Source organism: Epinephelus lanceolatus, chromosome 7 (assembly GCF_041903045.1).
Source record: "Epinephelus lanceolatus isolate andai-2023 chromosome 7, ASM4190304v1, whole genome shotgun sequence".
Lineage (NCBI taxonomy): Eukaryota > Metazoa > Chordata > Actinopteri > Perciformes > Serranidae > Epinephelus > Epinephelus lanceolatus.
This window is the reverse complement of record NC_135740.1, coordinates 34280005-34295205: the sequence shown is the minus strand read 5'-3', so window position 1 is coordinate 34295205 and position 15201 is coordinate 34280005. Positions and strand designations below refer to the sequence as shown.

At 41.3% G+C, this 15201-nt stretch overlaps 1 protein-coding gene across 2 annotated transcripts in view; it reads left to right on the top strand.

Annotated features, from left to right (window-relative positions):
* Positions 1-243: 243 nt before the first annotated feature.
* The window catches only part of stag3 (STAG3 cohesin complex component), a 37278-nt gene continuing 22320 nt past the window's right edge, over positions 244-15201 (top strand). The window contains exons 1-12 of one of the 2 annotated variants that reach the window (XM_033633658.2): positions 244-355; positions 736-858; positions 1635-1731; positions 2034-2258; positions 3337-3433; positions 3773-3849; positions 4217-4421; positions 5561-5712; positions 9874-10071; positions 10479-10577; positions 11120-11199; positions 14644-14751. In XM_033633658.2, coding sequence (XP_033489549.2) covers positions 830-858; positions 1635-1731; positions 2034-2258; positions 3337-3433; positions 3773-3849; positions 4217-4421; positions 5561-5712; positions 9874-10071; positions 10479-10577; positions 11120-11199; positions 14644-14751 — 1367 coding nt within the window. In that variant the 5' untranslated portion in view covers positions 244-355; positions 736-829. The remainder of the gene's footprint in view (positions 356-735; positions 859-1634; positions 1732-2033; positions 2259-3336; positions 3434-3772; positions 3850-4216; positions 4422-5560; positions 5713-9873; positions 10072-10478; positions 10578-11119; positions 11200-14643; positions 14752-15201) is intronic. The other variant, XM_033633657.2, reaches the window with a different exon arrangement.

Here is a 15201-nt window from a genome sequence, read left to right as displayed (position 1 = left end):
CTATATATTTAGCGAAAGTTAAATTCATAATTTGAACCAAATATTAAATTTTACTGTGGTTTTATCGTCTGTTTAATGTACTACATTTCCCTTGGGCAAAGCCAGAGCCATTAACGGCTCTGGGCAAAGCAGAACTGCTTGTTGTGGATGACCAATGATCATCGAGTGACCTTCTGCACGAACCAATCATCTTCTGAGCTGTGGAAGCGCTGGCCAATCGGCATCTAGTATCTATTTGCGTACCTTTACGCGCCCTTGAGGCTCTTGGGGTAATGAAGACGGAGAAAACCGAAAGAAACTGCGATAAGTCTCAGAAGAAAGGAACATACTCATCGGTTTAATATATTATCAGGTGGTAAGATGATGCAACTAATTTCCAAATGATGATCTCTGATTTATTTTCACCGTAGTAGTTTGCTAGCTACTCCCTTAAAAGCTAACGTGTTCTGTTAATGTGTCTTGTAACTTTACCTTAGCATCCCATGAGATCTATAAGTTAACATTAATCAGATGTATTTAGGAAAAATCGTCCCAGTTGTTTTGTGATATGTATTTTAAATTTGTCAGTTGGTTGACAAAGTTTAAAAAACATGTTTAGAATCATGGTGCAAGTTAGATAATTTATGTCAGATTGAACATTACCATAAATGACGGTAAATGAGGATATGCCAGTAGCTAGCTAGCAAATGCTAGTTTCTCTAAGGGGCTAGCTAACTTTGTCTCCTCTCCACACAGTCACTTTGGGTGATACGGCTGCAAAAGTGTTACAGAGACTAGCTTACCTGTTTACAAAACCAGTTTACGGACTGTGGTGCCTCTGTGACGGAAAATGACAAGTGGAGACTCTCTTATGGACAGGTAAAGTTATGCAAGCCTAATGTTAGTTCATATTTAGTTGGTCATCTGAACGCATTCTAACAGACTTGTACGGAGCCACTGAAGTCCCTTAAGTTACACTGATTTTTATTATTTAATTATTTTTTTGTTACATAGTTAAAGGAAAATTAGGAGAGTTGTCAAACATATTTGGCCATGGAGCATTTATCAGACATAATCCTACATATTCTGCTAATTTAAAAGGCACCCTAATTAACAGAAACAATGTGTTGTCCTTCAAAGCTAAACCTGATAAAGAGGTGTCGAAGATAACACAGTATTCTGTTTAACAACGGACACTCAAAGTACATATCCACATATCTCAGTCCAGATTCAAATGGCTTTTAGAGATTGGCCATAGTGACCTCACATTTTGCTGTTTTTTATTTGCTCTGCATTAGCAGCATATGTGCATCGGTAGCAGCTAAAACTAGCTGGCAAAGAAAGAGTTCTGAAACAACATCCAGTTTACAGCCAAAGCTGTATTAAAGACAGGGCTGAAGGGACACAGACAAATAAAATAAGTACAATAATGAAAAATAATTTGACAGACAAGTTATTCTCTCTAACTGACCTGAGTGTTGGCCACAACAACAAAATGTTACAATAACATGAGGGTTATGAATTAGTAAATTATGTGCTCAAATCATCAAAAATGTTATAATGACCTCCGTCTGGGGTCTGCAGCCTTTTTATCCTTAGTAATCACTATTTGTTGATGCCGAGGTTTGTCTTGATTTAGTTTTCTTGTCTTTTAGTCTTGAGGAGTTGGATGACTTCTCAGATTTTGGCAGTGACTATGAGCCCTCCATGAAAGCCATGAAGCGGAGAAAACAGACAGGGACTAGACCACAGGTAAATGATCTTATTCACTCTCAAACTGGTTAGATAGTATTTCTTTAGATTATTCACAGTGGAATAGATCAGGGCTATGATCTTTTTTAAGTTTGGAATTTGTTATGGTATTGGATCAAGTTTTATTATTGTCGATCATCTCTTCGTTCTTTTAAGAGATCAAAAAGGTTTACCCAGCGTCATAGTAAGTGTAACTGTTAGCCTAAACCCGATCTCGCCATAGCTATCACTAATTCAGTCACAACATCAATTCACTTTAAATCCGCTGCTGAGCTGCCCTCCCATCCCTCTTTTATCTCAAGCCACCCAAGAGACCCAGGCGTAAAGCTGCATTGAGGGTGTCCAGCCCCGGGAGCAGCCCCATCCCCACTCCTCCAAACCCCTCCCCTCAGCAGCAGCAGCAGCAATCCCAGGGGACATCCAGGCAGGTCTCTCCTAGACCTGTGATGGGAGTGAACGAGGGGAACCAGGGCATCAGTGCAGAGGAAATCTATGATGCTATCCGCTCTGGAAAGAGTGCCATGGTGGTGAGCAAACCCTCAGCTGAGGAGCAAAGGGGGAAGGGGGTGTAGAGATAAACACATGAAGGGAGGGAGGTGCTGAAGGAGGCATGTGTAATGAGAAGAGAAACAAGGCTCTAAGAGCAACAATGAGAGAGATTATCATCTGCTGTCAGTGGCTGACTGATTTGACCCTACAGAATTGGCTTTGATACGCGAAGAGGAGGAAGAAGTGCTTTCACTAGCTTGTGTAGTCAATGATTGACAGTGTGCGTCCATCCCAACCATTGTGGTGCCATGCCTAGTCTCTTCTGGTTAAAGACTAGAAAAGAAGGACTGCATAACAATGGAAAGACAAAAAAGTGTGGTGAGTGGTAATAAAAAGAGTCTGTCACTACAGTGTAGAGCAGTAGCACAATGCAGATGGTGATTCTGGGTGAAGGCCCACTTTCATAGTGAATTCAGCAAATCTGGCAAACTGTAGTTCACAATCTTTTTATCTGTTACAGAGGTCTCTAGGCTAAGTTTTACTCCATGCTTCTTTTACTGTATTTGCAGTTTATTACACTTAAAGGTGGGCAATGTAGCCAAAATCATTTATCACAGTATATGTAATTTTTGTTTCACAGTACGAGGATATATAATAATACAGTGATTGTTCTGTAAATTTGCTATAAAGCCTGCCCCAGATGGCTCCCATTGTAACAGCATTGCCAAATCCCTGCCAGTGTCAGTGCTACTGTCACTTGGTATAGACCGTCATTGCCCAACCCTATACTTTACATAAGTTACACTGTGATTATTAGCACAACAGATGTGCTAAAGTAGTGTCCATGTTTGTGTAATGGAGCCATGGTTGCCAGAAATGATTATGCAAAGGAGCTGGTGAATAAAACTGGAATTTAAATGAGCTAAAAATGTAAGTGGGGGAGAACGGGCATACAGACCCACACATGTTACTGATAAAAACATAAAAGGCCAATAGTGGAAAGAAAGGTAAAAGCTGAAATCCATAATGTCATTTCAATTATACGTTGTCATAATATCTATCCATTGATCTGAGCCCAGCATTCTCATTGGCTGCTATCTCCTTGTCAATCTGAAGACGGTGGTGGACGAGTGGCTGGACAGCTATAAGCGAAGCCAAGAGGCGGGGCTGCTGGTGCTCATCAACTTCATTGTTCAGTCCTGCGGATGCAAAGGTCAGAGGTGAAGGGGAAGCCCCTGAGATGGGGGGGTGGTAGTCAGAGCTCAAGAGATTATCTATCCAATTTCTGCTCAGGCAATGATCAGCAGTCAAATATTGATCTCCCTGTGTGGTAACGATGCAACATCAAGGTGCCATGTTAATCCTCTGACTATTGACAACACAGTATATCAATGTTTTTGTCAGAGTGGAATGAAAATCATAGAGAAATCATACCATGTCATTCAATTTTAAGGTCAGATAGAAGAGCCAGAGTTATTGTATTATCACATTTATCTATGTGCAGGTGCTTTGGTTCCTAATTTAGGACATTCTGTTTAATTCTTTTGTCCAGGTGTGGTCAGCAGAGAGATGTTCAACAGCATGCAGAATGCCGAGATCATCAGTACACTAACAAAAGAGTTCAATGAGGTGAGACGTAATTTAGATTTGTCTGAATGAATCCTAAAAATAAAGATTATTCTCACAGATCTGCATGTTTGAATCTAACAGAGTCTTTGTCATCGTTCTCCCTTCTAATAATCCTGATGGAATTTTCCGAGAAGATCAGACAGCCTCCATATCCCAGGAGATAATGATCTGAGGGATGGAGTACAGCGTAATGGAACAGGCTAATTAAAACCTAATGCTGATAAATGGACACATTAATGAGTTAATCATGTTGGTTCACCCCTGATGTAATTGTCATTAGCTCAGCAACCACGTCTGCTTCAAATAACCGCGCTAAGAACAGTGTATGATGTTTCCTCAATGTCCTTTGTTTCCTGTCGTCCTCCAGGATTCAGTGAACTACCCTCTGTGCAGTCCAGGCCCCCAGCTGAGGCGTTTCAAAGCCGGCCTGTTTGAGTTTGCTCGGGTTCTGGTGAGCTCCTGTCGGAATAGCCTCATTTATGACGAGTACCTCTTCCCCTCCCTACTGGCTCTGCTCACCGGCCTGTCTGACTCCCAGGTCAGAGCCTTCAGACACACCAGCACCCTGTTCGGTAAGCACAGCGGCACAATACAGGTGCATAAAATAGAAAATTATACACAAGGGAGCTTTGATTGTAGTAGTGAGGCTACAGCATAGAAACACAGTGACATTTTCATTACATTTCTATGGGCTACACTCTCTGACTGGTGGTAATCCCCTTTGTGTGCTCATCATTGAAGTCACTTGCTTTAGTTTTTGATAGCAGTGAAAGCCGGCATTTGTGATGATACCAAAGGTTTTTCTTCTTTCTTTTCCGGGAGGCAGAACAAATTGCTCCATTCAGCTGACATCTGTTTTAGTTGCTGGAGAAGTTCTTTTGTTTTTCAGAATGAACTCCTCCTGTATGGCTGGCTTTTATTGTTTTTCATTGTCTTCTTTTGAAACCTCAGCTGCTGAAAGCTCATCCATGTGATTTTTTTCCCCCATTCAACCAAACTACAAAATAAAATTCGGCAGCTTGCCGTCGTAATCTATATATTTTCATTCTTATTCATTTATTGTTGTATGTATTTTTTAAATTTTAATATAATATTTGTAATTATTATTTTATAGTCATGATTTTTTTAATCTTAATTTTAATTATTGCTGTCACTATTTCTCTACTTTACATGCCCTGGAAATTTTAATAAGCAAAACTGTAATAAAAATAAATAAATAAATCAGCAGCTTATTCACAATGTGATTAGGCTGGTAAGCGCTATACATTGCCAAGAATTAACTATTTATACTGTAAGTAAAAATAGTAAATTCTTGGCAATGTACAAGAATTTACTAAATTTACTTTTTATACTGTAAGTAATTAAAAGGAATACATGTCTTCAGTCAAGAAGATGAAGTTAATGTCATAATTTGGCACATGCTTTTGTGTAAGAGTGGACTTGTCTGCAACAGTCTTCATTAAAATTGTAAAATCAGGTTAAAAAATGAAGAACATGTTTAGTGAAAAGTGGCAAAACAGGCAGACTTGGGTTGGCTTTATCCAAAGGCTGCAAGATGCTGGTTTGTCTTGTGGAAGGAATAATGTAGTATTCTTTGTTCCAGCAAAGAGGGGAACATCAACTGTCTTTATTCCCTCAGTTAGACCTCAAGTTATATGTGAGTCTGTCATTATTTTTGAGCCTTGTCAACCTGCACATTTCTCTCCGTTAGCCATGAAGTTGATGACTGAGCTGGTGGAAGTCGCTGTGATCGTGTCTGTTCAGCTGCAGACCACCCAGCGGCAATATGACATGGAGAAAGGCAAGAGGGCGCATGACAGAGCCTCTGACAGACTGGAGGAGCTGCAGGCCACCATCAGTGAGGTGACGCATACAAACACTGGCAGGAGTGCAGACACGCAGTCATTTTCACAGACTAAACATCCAGGTCAGGGCATCTCAACAGTCCATCCACATTGGTTGCAAAAGAGCCATCTTTTTTTTTTTCATTGGAAGAGAGAGAATAGAAAATGGAGAGGGCCAGTGTCCTCAAAGTGCTCAGAGTAATCAAACTGAAATATACATATTTAAGATCTTTTTTGCATGTAAGTACTGCAGGTCCTTGTCAACAATACACATACATTTTTTCTTGCTTTTTAGACACAGGTTGTTTTTTGGCTGTTGGGTTTGAAATTGTCATTTTTTGATACTGTCCGAATACATTTTCCTCCTAAAATAAGTCAAAATGATGTTTCACTTGTCAGAGCCTGGGTGATAGAGAAGAGAGAGTGCAGCCAGGATACATAATGTGCTTGCCATCATTTCACACCTTGTTTGTAGCATTATACAATACAAAAACTCTGAGATATAAATACAGGTACCTTATATCAAGGACAACAGACAAGTGCACTCCAAGTAATGTAATTATGATGGGCAAACGTTTGGAGTGAAACAAAGGATACTTTTGTATGATGTTTTGTGTCGATGATGATGTTATGTCTCATACCCTTACTTCTAGACTTTGGATCATTAGAATGATGTAGACCAACGAAAAAATTGTGTAATTTAATCCTTTGTTGGATATGAGGAACATTTCTAAATTTAAGGATTGGTTGCCTGCTGGTCCTTAAAGCAATAAAAGATGAATGCTCCAGCTGAACCACAGACTGTATATAAAGAGGAGACTGTGCCAGTGAATTTGTTCACAGTCTTGGTTGTACATTATTATATGCAGGTGATTCATATTATTACTTTCTCTTGGTATTCCACAGGGTTCCGTTCTTGGTCCTCTGCCTGCTGTTTGTCTGTATATGCTTCCACCTGGAAAAATTATTTGGAACATAGAGTACATTTTCATTGTTATGCAGATGGCACTCAGTTATATTTATTTGTAGATTATACTGATGCTCTCAATCCCTTGATAAATTGCATTTCCTGTTTCATATATTGGATGAGTAATCATCTCCTCAAAATAAATAAAGATAAAACAGAGATTCTTATAATTGAAACAACTGTACAGAGAAGTCATGTTAGGGGTCGTACACATGCCGCGTTTATTGCGCCCTCAAATACATTGTTTTCAATTAAGACGTGTGGCAGGTGCGCCCAAACACCAGAGAAAAGCTGTTGCGGCACGCAATCTTCAACTTTTGGAACACAGCAGCGCGCACCACATGTCATGACAAACAACCAGTCACAGCTGACTGATATCCTTTCCATCTTCCAAAAATATCAGTCTGTGATAAACACGAAAAAGTTGATCACGTTAGTGCAGGGCTGCCAAGCTTTTCATCTCTCCCACAGACGATAGGCCTACACACTTAGAAACAGCTCCTGAAAGAAGATCAGCTCTGCACTCAGGATTGCAGGTAAATAGGCTATGATACAGTGCTTGTCAAGGTTGCTTAGCAACCTCAGATGCAACCTGCCGCTGCGCTCTTGAAAGCTAGCCTGAAAAAAGGCACAAAAGTGGCGCCTACTAACGCCTGACCTCACATTTTCAAGGTAGTTAAAGACGCGGCATGTGTACGGCCCCTAAAGCAACTTTGAAATCTGACTCTACAGAGTAAGCCTGAAGTACAGACTGGGTTCTAGTTTTGACTATGAGCTACATTTTAAATTACATATCAACAACTTTTCTAAGATTGCTTTTCATCATTTAAGAAATATTGCAGGAGTTAGACCCTGCCTCACTTTGGAAGATGCTAAAAAGCTGACCCATGCCTCTGTATTTCCTCATCTAGATGACTGTAATGCACTCTGACCTAAATAAACTATTGACTGGCTGCAACTTGCTCAAAATGCAGCAGCAAGAATTTTAACAAAAATCCTAAAAACCTATTACACCAGTACTAGCCTCATTACAGTGGCTACCTGTAATGCTAAGGATTGATTTTAAAATTCTTTTACTTGTTTTTAAGGCCCTAAAATGTTTACCACCTTCATAACATACTTGAAACCGCTCCCCTGGGTTTTTAGCTGGCTTGCTTTATGTATCAAAAATGAATTACAAAAAAGATGGTGAAGCAGCTTTCTGTTGTTCTGCACCAAAGGTTTGGAACAAACTCCCATCATTAATAAGACAGCTTTAATTGATGGTTTTAAGAAACACCTCAGAATATATTATAATCTTGTTTCTAACATCATTGTTACTATTTGATATTTCTGTCTCACACTTACCTTTATGTTTTGTACAGTACAGGCCAAAAGTTTGGACACACCTTCTCATTCAATGCGTTTTCTTTATTTTCATGACTATTTACATTGTAGATTCTCACTGAAGGCATCAAAACTATGAATGAACACATGTGGAGTTATGTACTTAACAAAAAAAGGTGAAATAACTGAAAACATGTTTTATATTCTAGTTTCTTCAAAATAGCCACCCTTTGCTCTGATTACTGCTTTGCACACTCTTGGCATTCTCTCCATGAGCTTCAAGAGGTAGTCACCTGAAATGGTTTCCACTTCACAGGTGTGCCTTATCAGGGTTAATTAGTGGAATTTCTTGCTTTATCAATGGGGTTGGGACCATCAGTTGTGTTGTGCAGAAGTCAGGTTAATACACAGCCGACAGCCCTATTGGACAACTGTTAAAATTCATATTATGGCAAGAACCAATCAGCTAACTAAAGAAAAACGAGTGGCCATCATTACTTTAAGAAATGAAGGTCAGTCAGTCCGGAAAATTGCAAAAACTTTAAATGTGTCCCCAAGTGGAGTCGCAAAAACCATCAAGCGCTACAACGAAACTGGCACACATGAGGACCGACCCAGGATAAGTTCATCCGAGTCACCAGCCTCAGAAATCCCAAGTTAACAGCAGCTCAGATCAGAGACCAGATGAATGCCACACAGAGTTCTAGCAGCAGACCCATCTCTAGAACAACTGTTAAGAGGAGACTGCGCGAATCAGGCCTTCATGGTCAAATAGCTGCTAGGAAACCACTGCTAAGGAGAGGCAACAGGCAGAAGAGATTTGTTTGGGCCAAGAAACACAAGGAATGGACATTAGACCAGTGGAAATCTGTGCTTTGGTCTGATGAGTCCAAATTTGAGATCTTTGGTTCCAACCACCGTGTCTTTGTGAGACGCAGAAAAGGTGAACGGATGGATTCCACATGCCTGGTTCCCACTGTGAAGCATGGAGGAGGAGGTGTGATGGTGTGGGGGTGTTTTGCTGGTGACACTGTTGGGGATTTATTCAAAATTGAAGGCACACTGAACCAGCATGGCTACCACAGCATCCTGCAGCGACATGCCATCCCATCCGGTTTGTGTTTAGTTGGACGATCATTTATTTTTCAACAGGACAATGACCCCAAACACACCTCCAGGCTGTGTAAGGGCTATTTGACCAAGAAGGAGAGTGATGGAGTGCTGCGGCAGATGACCTGGCCTCCACAGTCACCGGACCTGAACCCAATCCAGATGGTTTGGGGTGAGCTGGACCGCAGAGTGAAGGCAAAGGGGCCAACAAGCGCTAAACACCTCTGGGAACTCCTTCAAGACTGTTGGAAAACCATTTCAGGTGACTACCTCTTGAAGCTCATGGAGAGAATGCCAAGAGTGTGCAAAGCAGTAATCAGAGCAAAGGGTGGCTATTTTGAAGAAACTAGAATATAAAACATGTTTTCAGTTATTTCACCTTTTTTTGTTAAGTACATAACTCCACATGTGTTCATTCATAGTTTTGATGCCTTCAGTGAGAATCTACAATGTAAATAGTCATGAAAATACAGAAAACGCATTGAATGAGAAGGTGTGTCCAAACTTTTGGCCTGTACTGTATATCTTGTTTATACCATTATCAACTTAAGATAAGATATACTTTATTGATCCCCCAGGGGGGAAATTCAAGAACTTGTTTTATTGCTGGTACCATCCTTTTTTCTTTCTTTTTTTTTTAAATCTCTTTGTTTGTTTTCAGTCCTTGTGTCTCTGTTATTGATTTGTTGTCTAGTTAAGCACTTTGAGCTGCGTTTTATGTTAGGAAAGGTGCTATATAAATGTTTCTTAATATTATTATGTATGTATGTGTTGTAGCTGCAGGAGAACAGGGAGGAAGTGTCCTCCATGATGAATGCCACGTTCCGTGGTGTGTTTGTGCACCGTTATCGGGACCAGCTGCCTGAGATCCGGGCGGCGTGCATTGAGGAGTTGGGCAAATGGCTGAAAGCAGACCCTGAAGACTTCCTGAATGATGGATGTCTTAAATACCTGGGGTGGACCCTGCATGACAAGGTGAACTCATATACACAGGACTAGACAGTAGACATAACAGAGTAAAGTTTATGATCCTTTATTTTGCGGTTCTTTTCACCGCTGGCAGCACCATGTGTCACAGCGGTGGCAGCTGTCTGTCTGCAGCCCTCCGCAGGCCAACAGTGGAGACAGCAGTGAGAAGGACTGCTGCGTAAAGGGAATTGAGGTTTCCAAATTAAGCAGCTTTTTGTTTCTCATTTATGCTTCATAGTCTTTGACAGCCTCTCACACCAGATGCTACTGTAGCACATCTTCACTCAGACACAAGAAGGATCACATGCACTTGCTCACACAAAGAGAAATGTCCACTACAAACAGACTTGTGCAGCAGTGTGTATGAAAGTTATAGAGTGTGTGTTACTGTACTGTCTTCTTCTTTCCTTCAGCAAAGTCCAGTGCGTCTTCAGTGTGTGCGTGCCCTGCAGGGTCTGTATCAGGAGAAAGAATTCATTGGCCGCCTGGAGCTTTTCACCAGCAGATTTAAAGTGAGGCATCCCTCTGGATTGGACTCACACCTCATTTAAAACCTCTTTTCTCCCTCCTGTCTGTCTGTCTGTCTGTCTGTCTGCCCGCCCAGCATCTCTTTTTAATCTATTGTTCCAGCTTATTGTGTTGTTTCTATTTTGTTGCCTGTCTGTGTCTCTCTTCCCAGTGTTTTGTGCCTCCTCCCATTTCTAGCCTTTATAGGTTTTTTTTTCCACCATTCCTGTTTGTTGTGATGGTCTCATCCTTTGTCTGGGCGTGTGTCTGGGTGCGTTAATTGCTGCCAATTACTGATGGTTAATAAGCTCTTCTCAAACACATAAAAATCCTCCTAAGCCACATGTGCTGCTGCAGATAAATGGTTTTCATGCCATGGCTTAGTGCCTAATCAGTGGGTCTGTGCGTGCATGTGTGTCTGTGGATACATTTATGCATATCTGTGCGTCTTGTTTTATGCCTTTTTGTCTGCTGGCATGATTGTTCATTTATCTGTGTGTGTGCGCGTGCCAATGCATATTTTAATGTGTGTGTGTGTGTGTTTTAGGAAAGGATGCTCAGCATGGTGCTGGACAAAGACCCAGAGGTGGCAGTGGAAGTGGTCAATCTGTTGCTGCTGATCCAACAGTGAGTTGGGGTTTCTGTCTCCCTATCCGCAACACACAGTACAGGAATTTAATTTCAGTAGATCAAAGCCTACTAAATTTGGTACGTTTTATACACTTTAACAATTTCAGTTGTTTTTTCTTCTGTTTTTGCACAGATAGTTGAGAGATTTATTTACAGAAAAGTTCTATTGAGCTGCGGTTTGCAGCATCAGATAATGCTTTCCAATTATTTTACTCAGTTGGTCTTTAGTCTGTGAATGCAGGTGAATGAGGGACTAAAAAAGTGATTCACACTCAGCCAAACCAAATGTGACCAAAATCACCTGAAATTTGAGGTACAAAGAACCAAATACTGCAAATATATCCTGGTTGTGCTCAAATAGATGAGAGCAGCACAGCCAGGTACTCTACCCTTGCATCATTTCCACATCCCTTAGTAGGTGAAAGCAGTATCTCTAATTTGACTGGCACTAAATTCAAATTCCAAGGTCTTTGCCAATTTGATAGCATACAATAAGATAGAGCTGCCCCTTGAAAGTCAGAGATTCCAATCACCAGACCTGTCAGGTATTTTTTTGGCTAGTTAGTGTTCTGTGCAGTGTACCCCCGGGGATGTTTTGGTCCCCAGATTTTGCTCCAGAGTGAGCGTTCCTATTGTGTCTCTCTCTTTTGCTTGGAAGTAGTGAACTTACGGCTCCCAGATTCTTAATTCACACAGTCTCTGTTTTGTTTGTTTTTTTTGTTTGTTGTTGCATATCAGGGTTCGGCATAACCCATGGCCCAATGGCCTGGGGCCAATCAAAAAGTATGTCGGGCAATTTGACTGACAGGTCACAGGCCCGCTCAGGCCAGTGACACTGTAAGGCCTTTTTTGTCAGGGGAACAACTCCAGCGGATTTTTATCCCACTTTTCTCGAGCCTTCAGTGGATTTATTGGGCTTTTTGGCCAAAGGTGCCCTTACCTTTGCTCATGCAGTGAAACACCGGAGGAGGGGGAAACGTGCCGGTGCACTTGTGCGTCTCTCTGCCAACGCGGCCACCGCACACCGCTGCCATGCAGGTATATTTCTCTCCAACGTGCGTTCGCTTGCCAGTAAACTGGATGAACTTCAGCTACTGATGGTGAAAAACGAATACTTTTCTACATCTGCAGTTTTGTGCTTCACGGAGACGTGGCTGTGTGGATCGATACCGGACTCTGCGCTGCTGCTGGCAGGCTTCCAACTCTTTAGATCGTAACATGGAACTCTCCGGCAAGACTAAAGGTGGAGGTATCTGTTTTTACACTAACAGTGGCTGGTGTAATGACGTGACAGTGACCAGCAGCACTGTTCTCCTGATCTGGAATCTTTTTTCATCAACTGCAAACCTTTTTACTCCCCTGTGAGTTTGCTTCATTCATTCTGGTCGGTGTTTACATCCCACCGCAGGCCAACGTGCAGGAGGTAGGCTACAGCGCATGCTCGCCGACCAGATAGGCTACTGTGTGTGGAGCAGACTACTTAGTTATTGTCCTTGGCGACTTTAACAAAGGTAACCTCACCCATGAACTCCCCAGATACAAACAGTTTATAAAATGTCCGACCAGACTAGAGAGAAGAATATCCTGGATCACTGTTACACAACTGTTAACAACGCCTATCACGCCGTCCCCCGCGCTGCACTGGGCCACTCTGACCACAACACCGTCCACCTGATTGCCTCATACAGGCAGAAGTTAAAGCTCTGTAAACCTGTTGTGAGGTCATCTAAGAAGTGGATGAGTACACAGAGGCTGTGACATCATACATCAGCTTCTGCGAGGACTGCTGTATATACCATCACACACTACGATGAGGTATAATGGAGTTAAATGAAATGAAGTTTTACAGACATTTTTTTTTTCTCTCTCTCTCTTTTTTACTTGGGCCAGTAAGAATATACAAGGGGCCAGTAAAACTCTGAACTACTGGCCCGGGGGGCCAGTGGGGAAAAAATGTTATGTTGAACACTGTGCATATTTCCAATTCGTTGTTAGCGTCGTTGACTTGTTTACTATATTACTTGAAGTCTGTTTTAACTTTAAAACTGTATATGGACAAAAAGGAATTGTCAAATATCTGTACTAACTGGCGCAATCTGATTCAACAGACAAAATTCTTAGTTGGGTACGGCCCTAAAATAAGAATACTGTACCTTTTTATTTTTAGCCATCAGGAGCCTAAATCCTATGGGCAGTCAGGCAAACAATTATGTTTTTTGCTGATCCACAATTTGCATCTTTATATAGAAAAAATAAAGAAGTGGGTCCCTTTAATCTGCCTCCATCGAAGTGGAATAACAACTCCACCCAGTGGCCTGGGGTGTCATATCCTGACAAACACCTCTTATCTTTTTGAATCATTGGGTGATGTATGGTAACTGTTGTTTTTTCTGTTGATAAGATGCTCTATTTTGCTGTGTTGGTAGTCCGGTTTGATGTTACTGTAAATTTATTACATTGCTAACATTAATATGCTCAGCATTTACTACTTTGATTTTTAACATTATGACAGTTGACTATAACAACATTAACTAACCAGCAAGTGAAGTACGTGCATTGACTGACCGGTTCCCACAGTTTATCTTTTATTGTCCTACAATTTTTGGGGAAGTAAAGAAAAATATAAACAGCTTTTTGTTTGTTTTTTTGTTTAATGCACAACATACAATGCAGCAGCTTTTAGGCATGGTGTTAATTTGGGACTGGCACTATCACAGTGCTTGGGGGTGTGGTCATTCTGACGACAGGGAAGTGATGCGTGTCTGCTCTCATGAATAACTCCAAGTCCAGTTTTTCAACAGTAGAATTGTAATGGTCACTCATAACTGTGACAACACTTTCTGTCATGAATGCTGATGAACATAGCAACTCACACCACTGACTTAAATTACTATTAGATTAATTAGATGTTTAATTAACAAGAAAGATTACAGTGTGGTGGTGAAATTCAGTATATCCAACTAATGTTATTAAAGTTCTGTTTGACTTGATGAAAAATATGTTTACACTATGTAAATTGTGGGAAGAGTTTAGTCAATGTCAAACACAATGTTTAAAGACAAGGAGTTTTTGTTTTTTTTTTTAATCTTGAGGTTTCAGTGTTAACTAACTATTAAGGCCCGAACATACTCGGGCGGAATGTACGCGGAACGGACTCCGCGGAGGTCCGTGCGGACGTCTGCAAGGCCTGTGCACGCAAAGCTCAGATTTTACAACCGCGTGGACTCCGCTCCGCGCAGCAGTGACTGCTCGGCATGTATTTTTCACATCGCAGGGATTTTTCACGGACATTTTTACAGGAAACTACAATGCGGAAGTGCGCTCGACTATGGAAGCCCGAATGAATGCGGACATTCCTCGCGGAGTCCGTTCCGCTTATAGTACGCCCGAGTATGTTCGGGCCTTTAACGTGTAGCTGGTTTTATGTGTGCATCTATGCAGGAGGACAGAGGAGGGTCTGAGAGAGGAGGAGTGTGGCCACATCTATCCCCTGGTTTATGCTTCAAACAGAGGCCTGGCGTCTGCAGCTGGTGTCTTCCTCTATAACAAGTACATTTTCATCCTTTATTTCCACTCACTGTCAGACTGAGGGCCTTATTTACAAGATCTATAGCGCATGGTCTAAAATTCCTGGCATTTCACATTCTCTTTAGAGGCCAGGTGCACCTACACCAGACGCACTGCTACATACATGGTGAATTCGGTAAACTGGTGGAGTGAGCAGTTTTCTGCTGCGAGTAATGTCTTAAAAGCAGCAGTGATGTCACCACAGCAAATGTCTTGGGAAATTTAACGCAAAAAAAGCTGTAGTTGTGAACTTGAGAGAGGAAACAGAGCTAAACTTTTATTAAAACTACTGGGAGATTTTAATACAGTGTGCAGATCTGCCTGGTTCTTGATTTCTTTCTGTATCCGACAAATATGTTTCGGTTTCTGCTTGATTGATTGATTTCTTCATCAAAGACATTCCAAAAACATGAAAGTCTCGTAAACTGAATT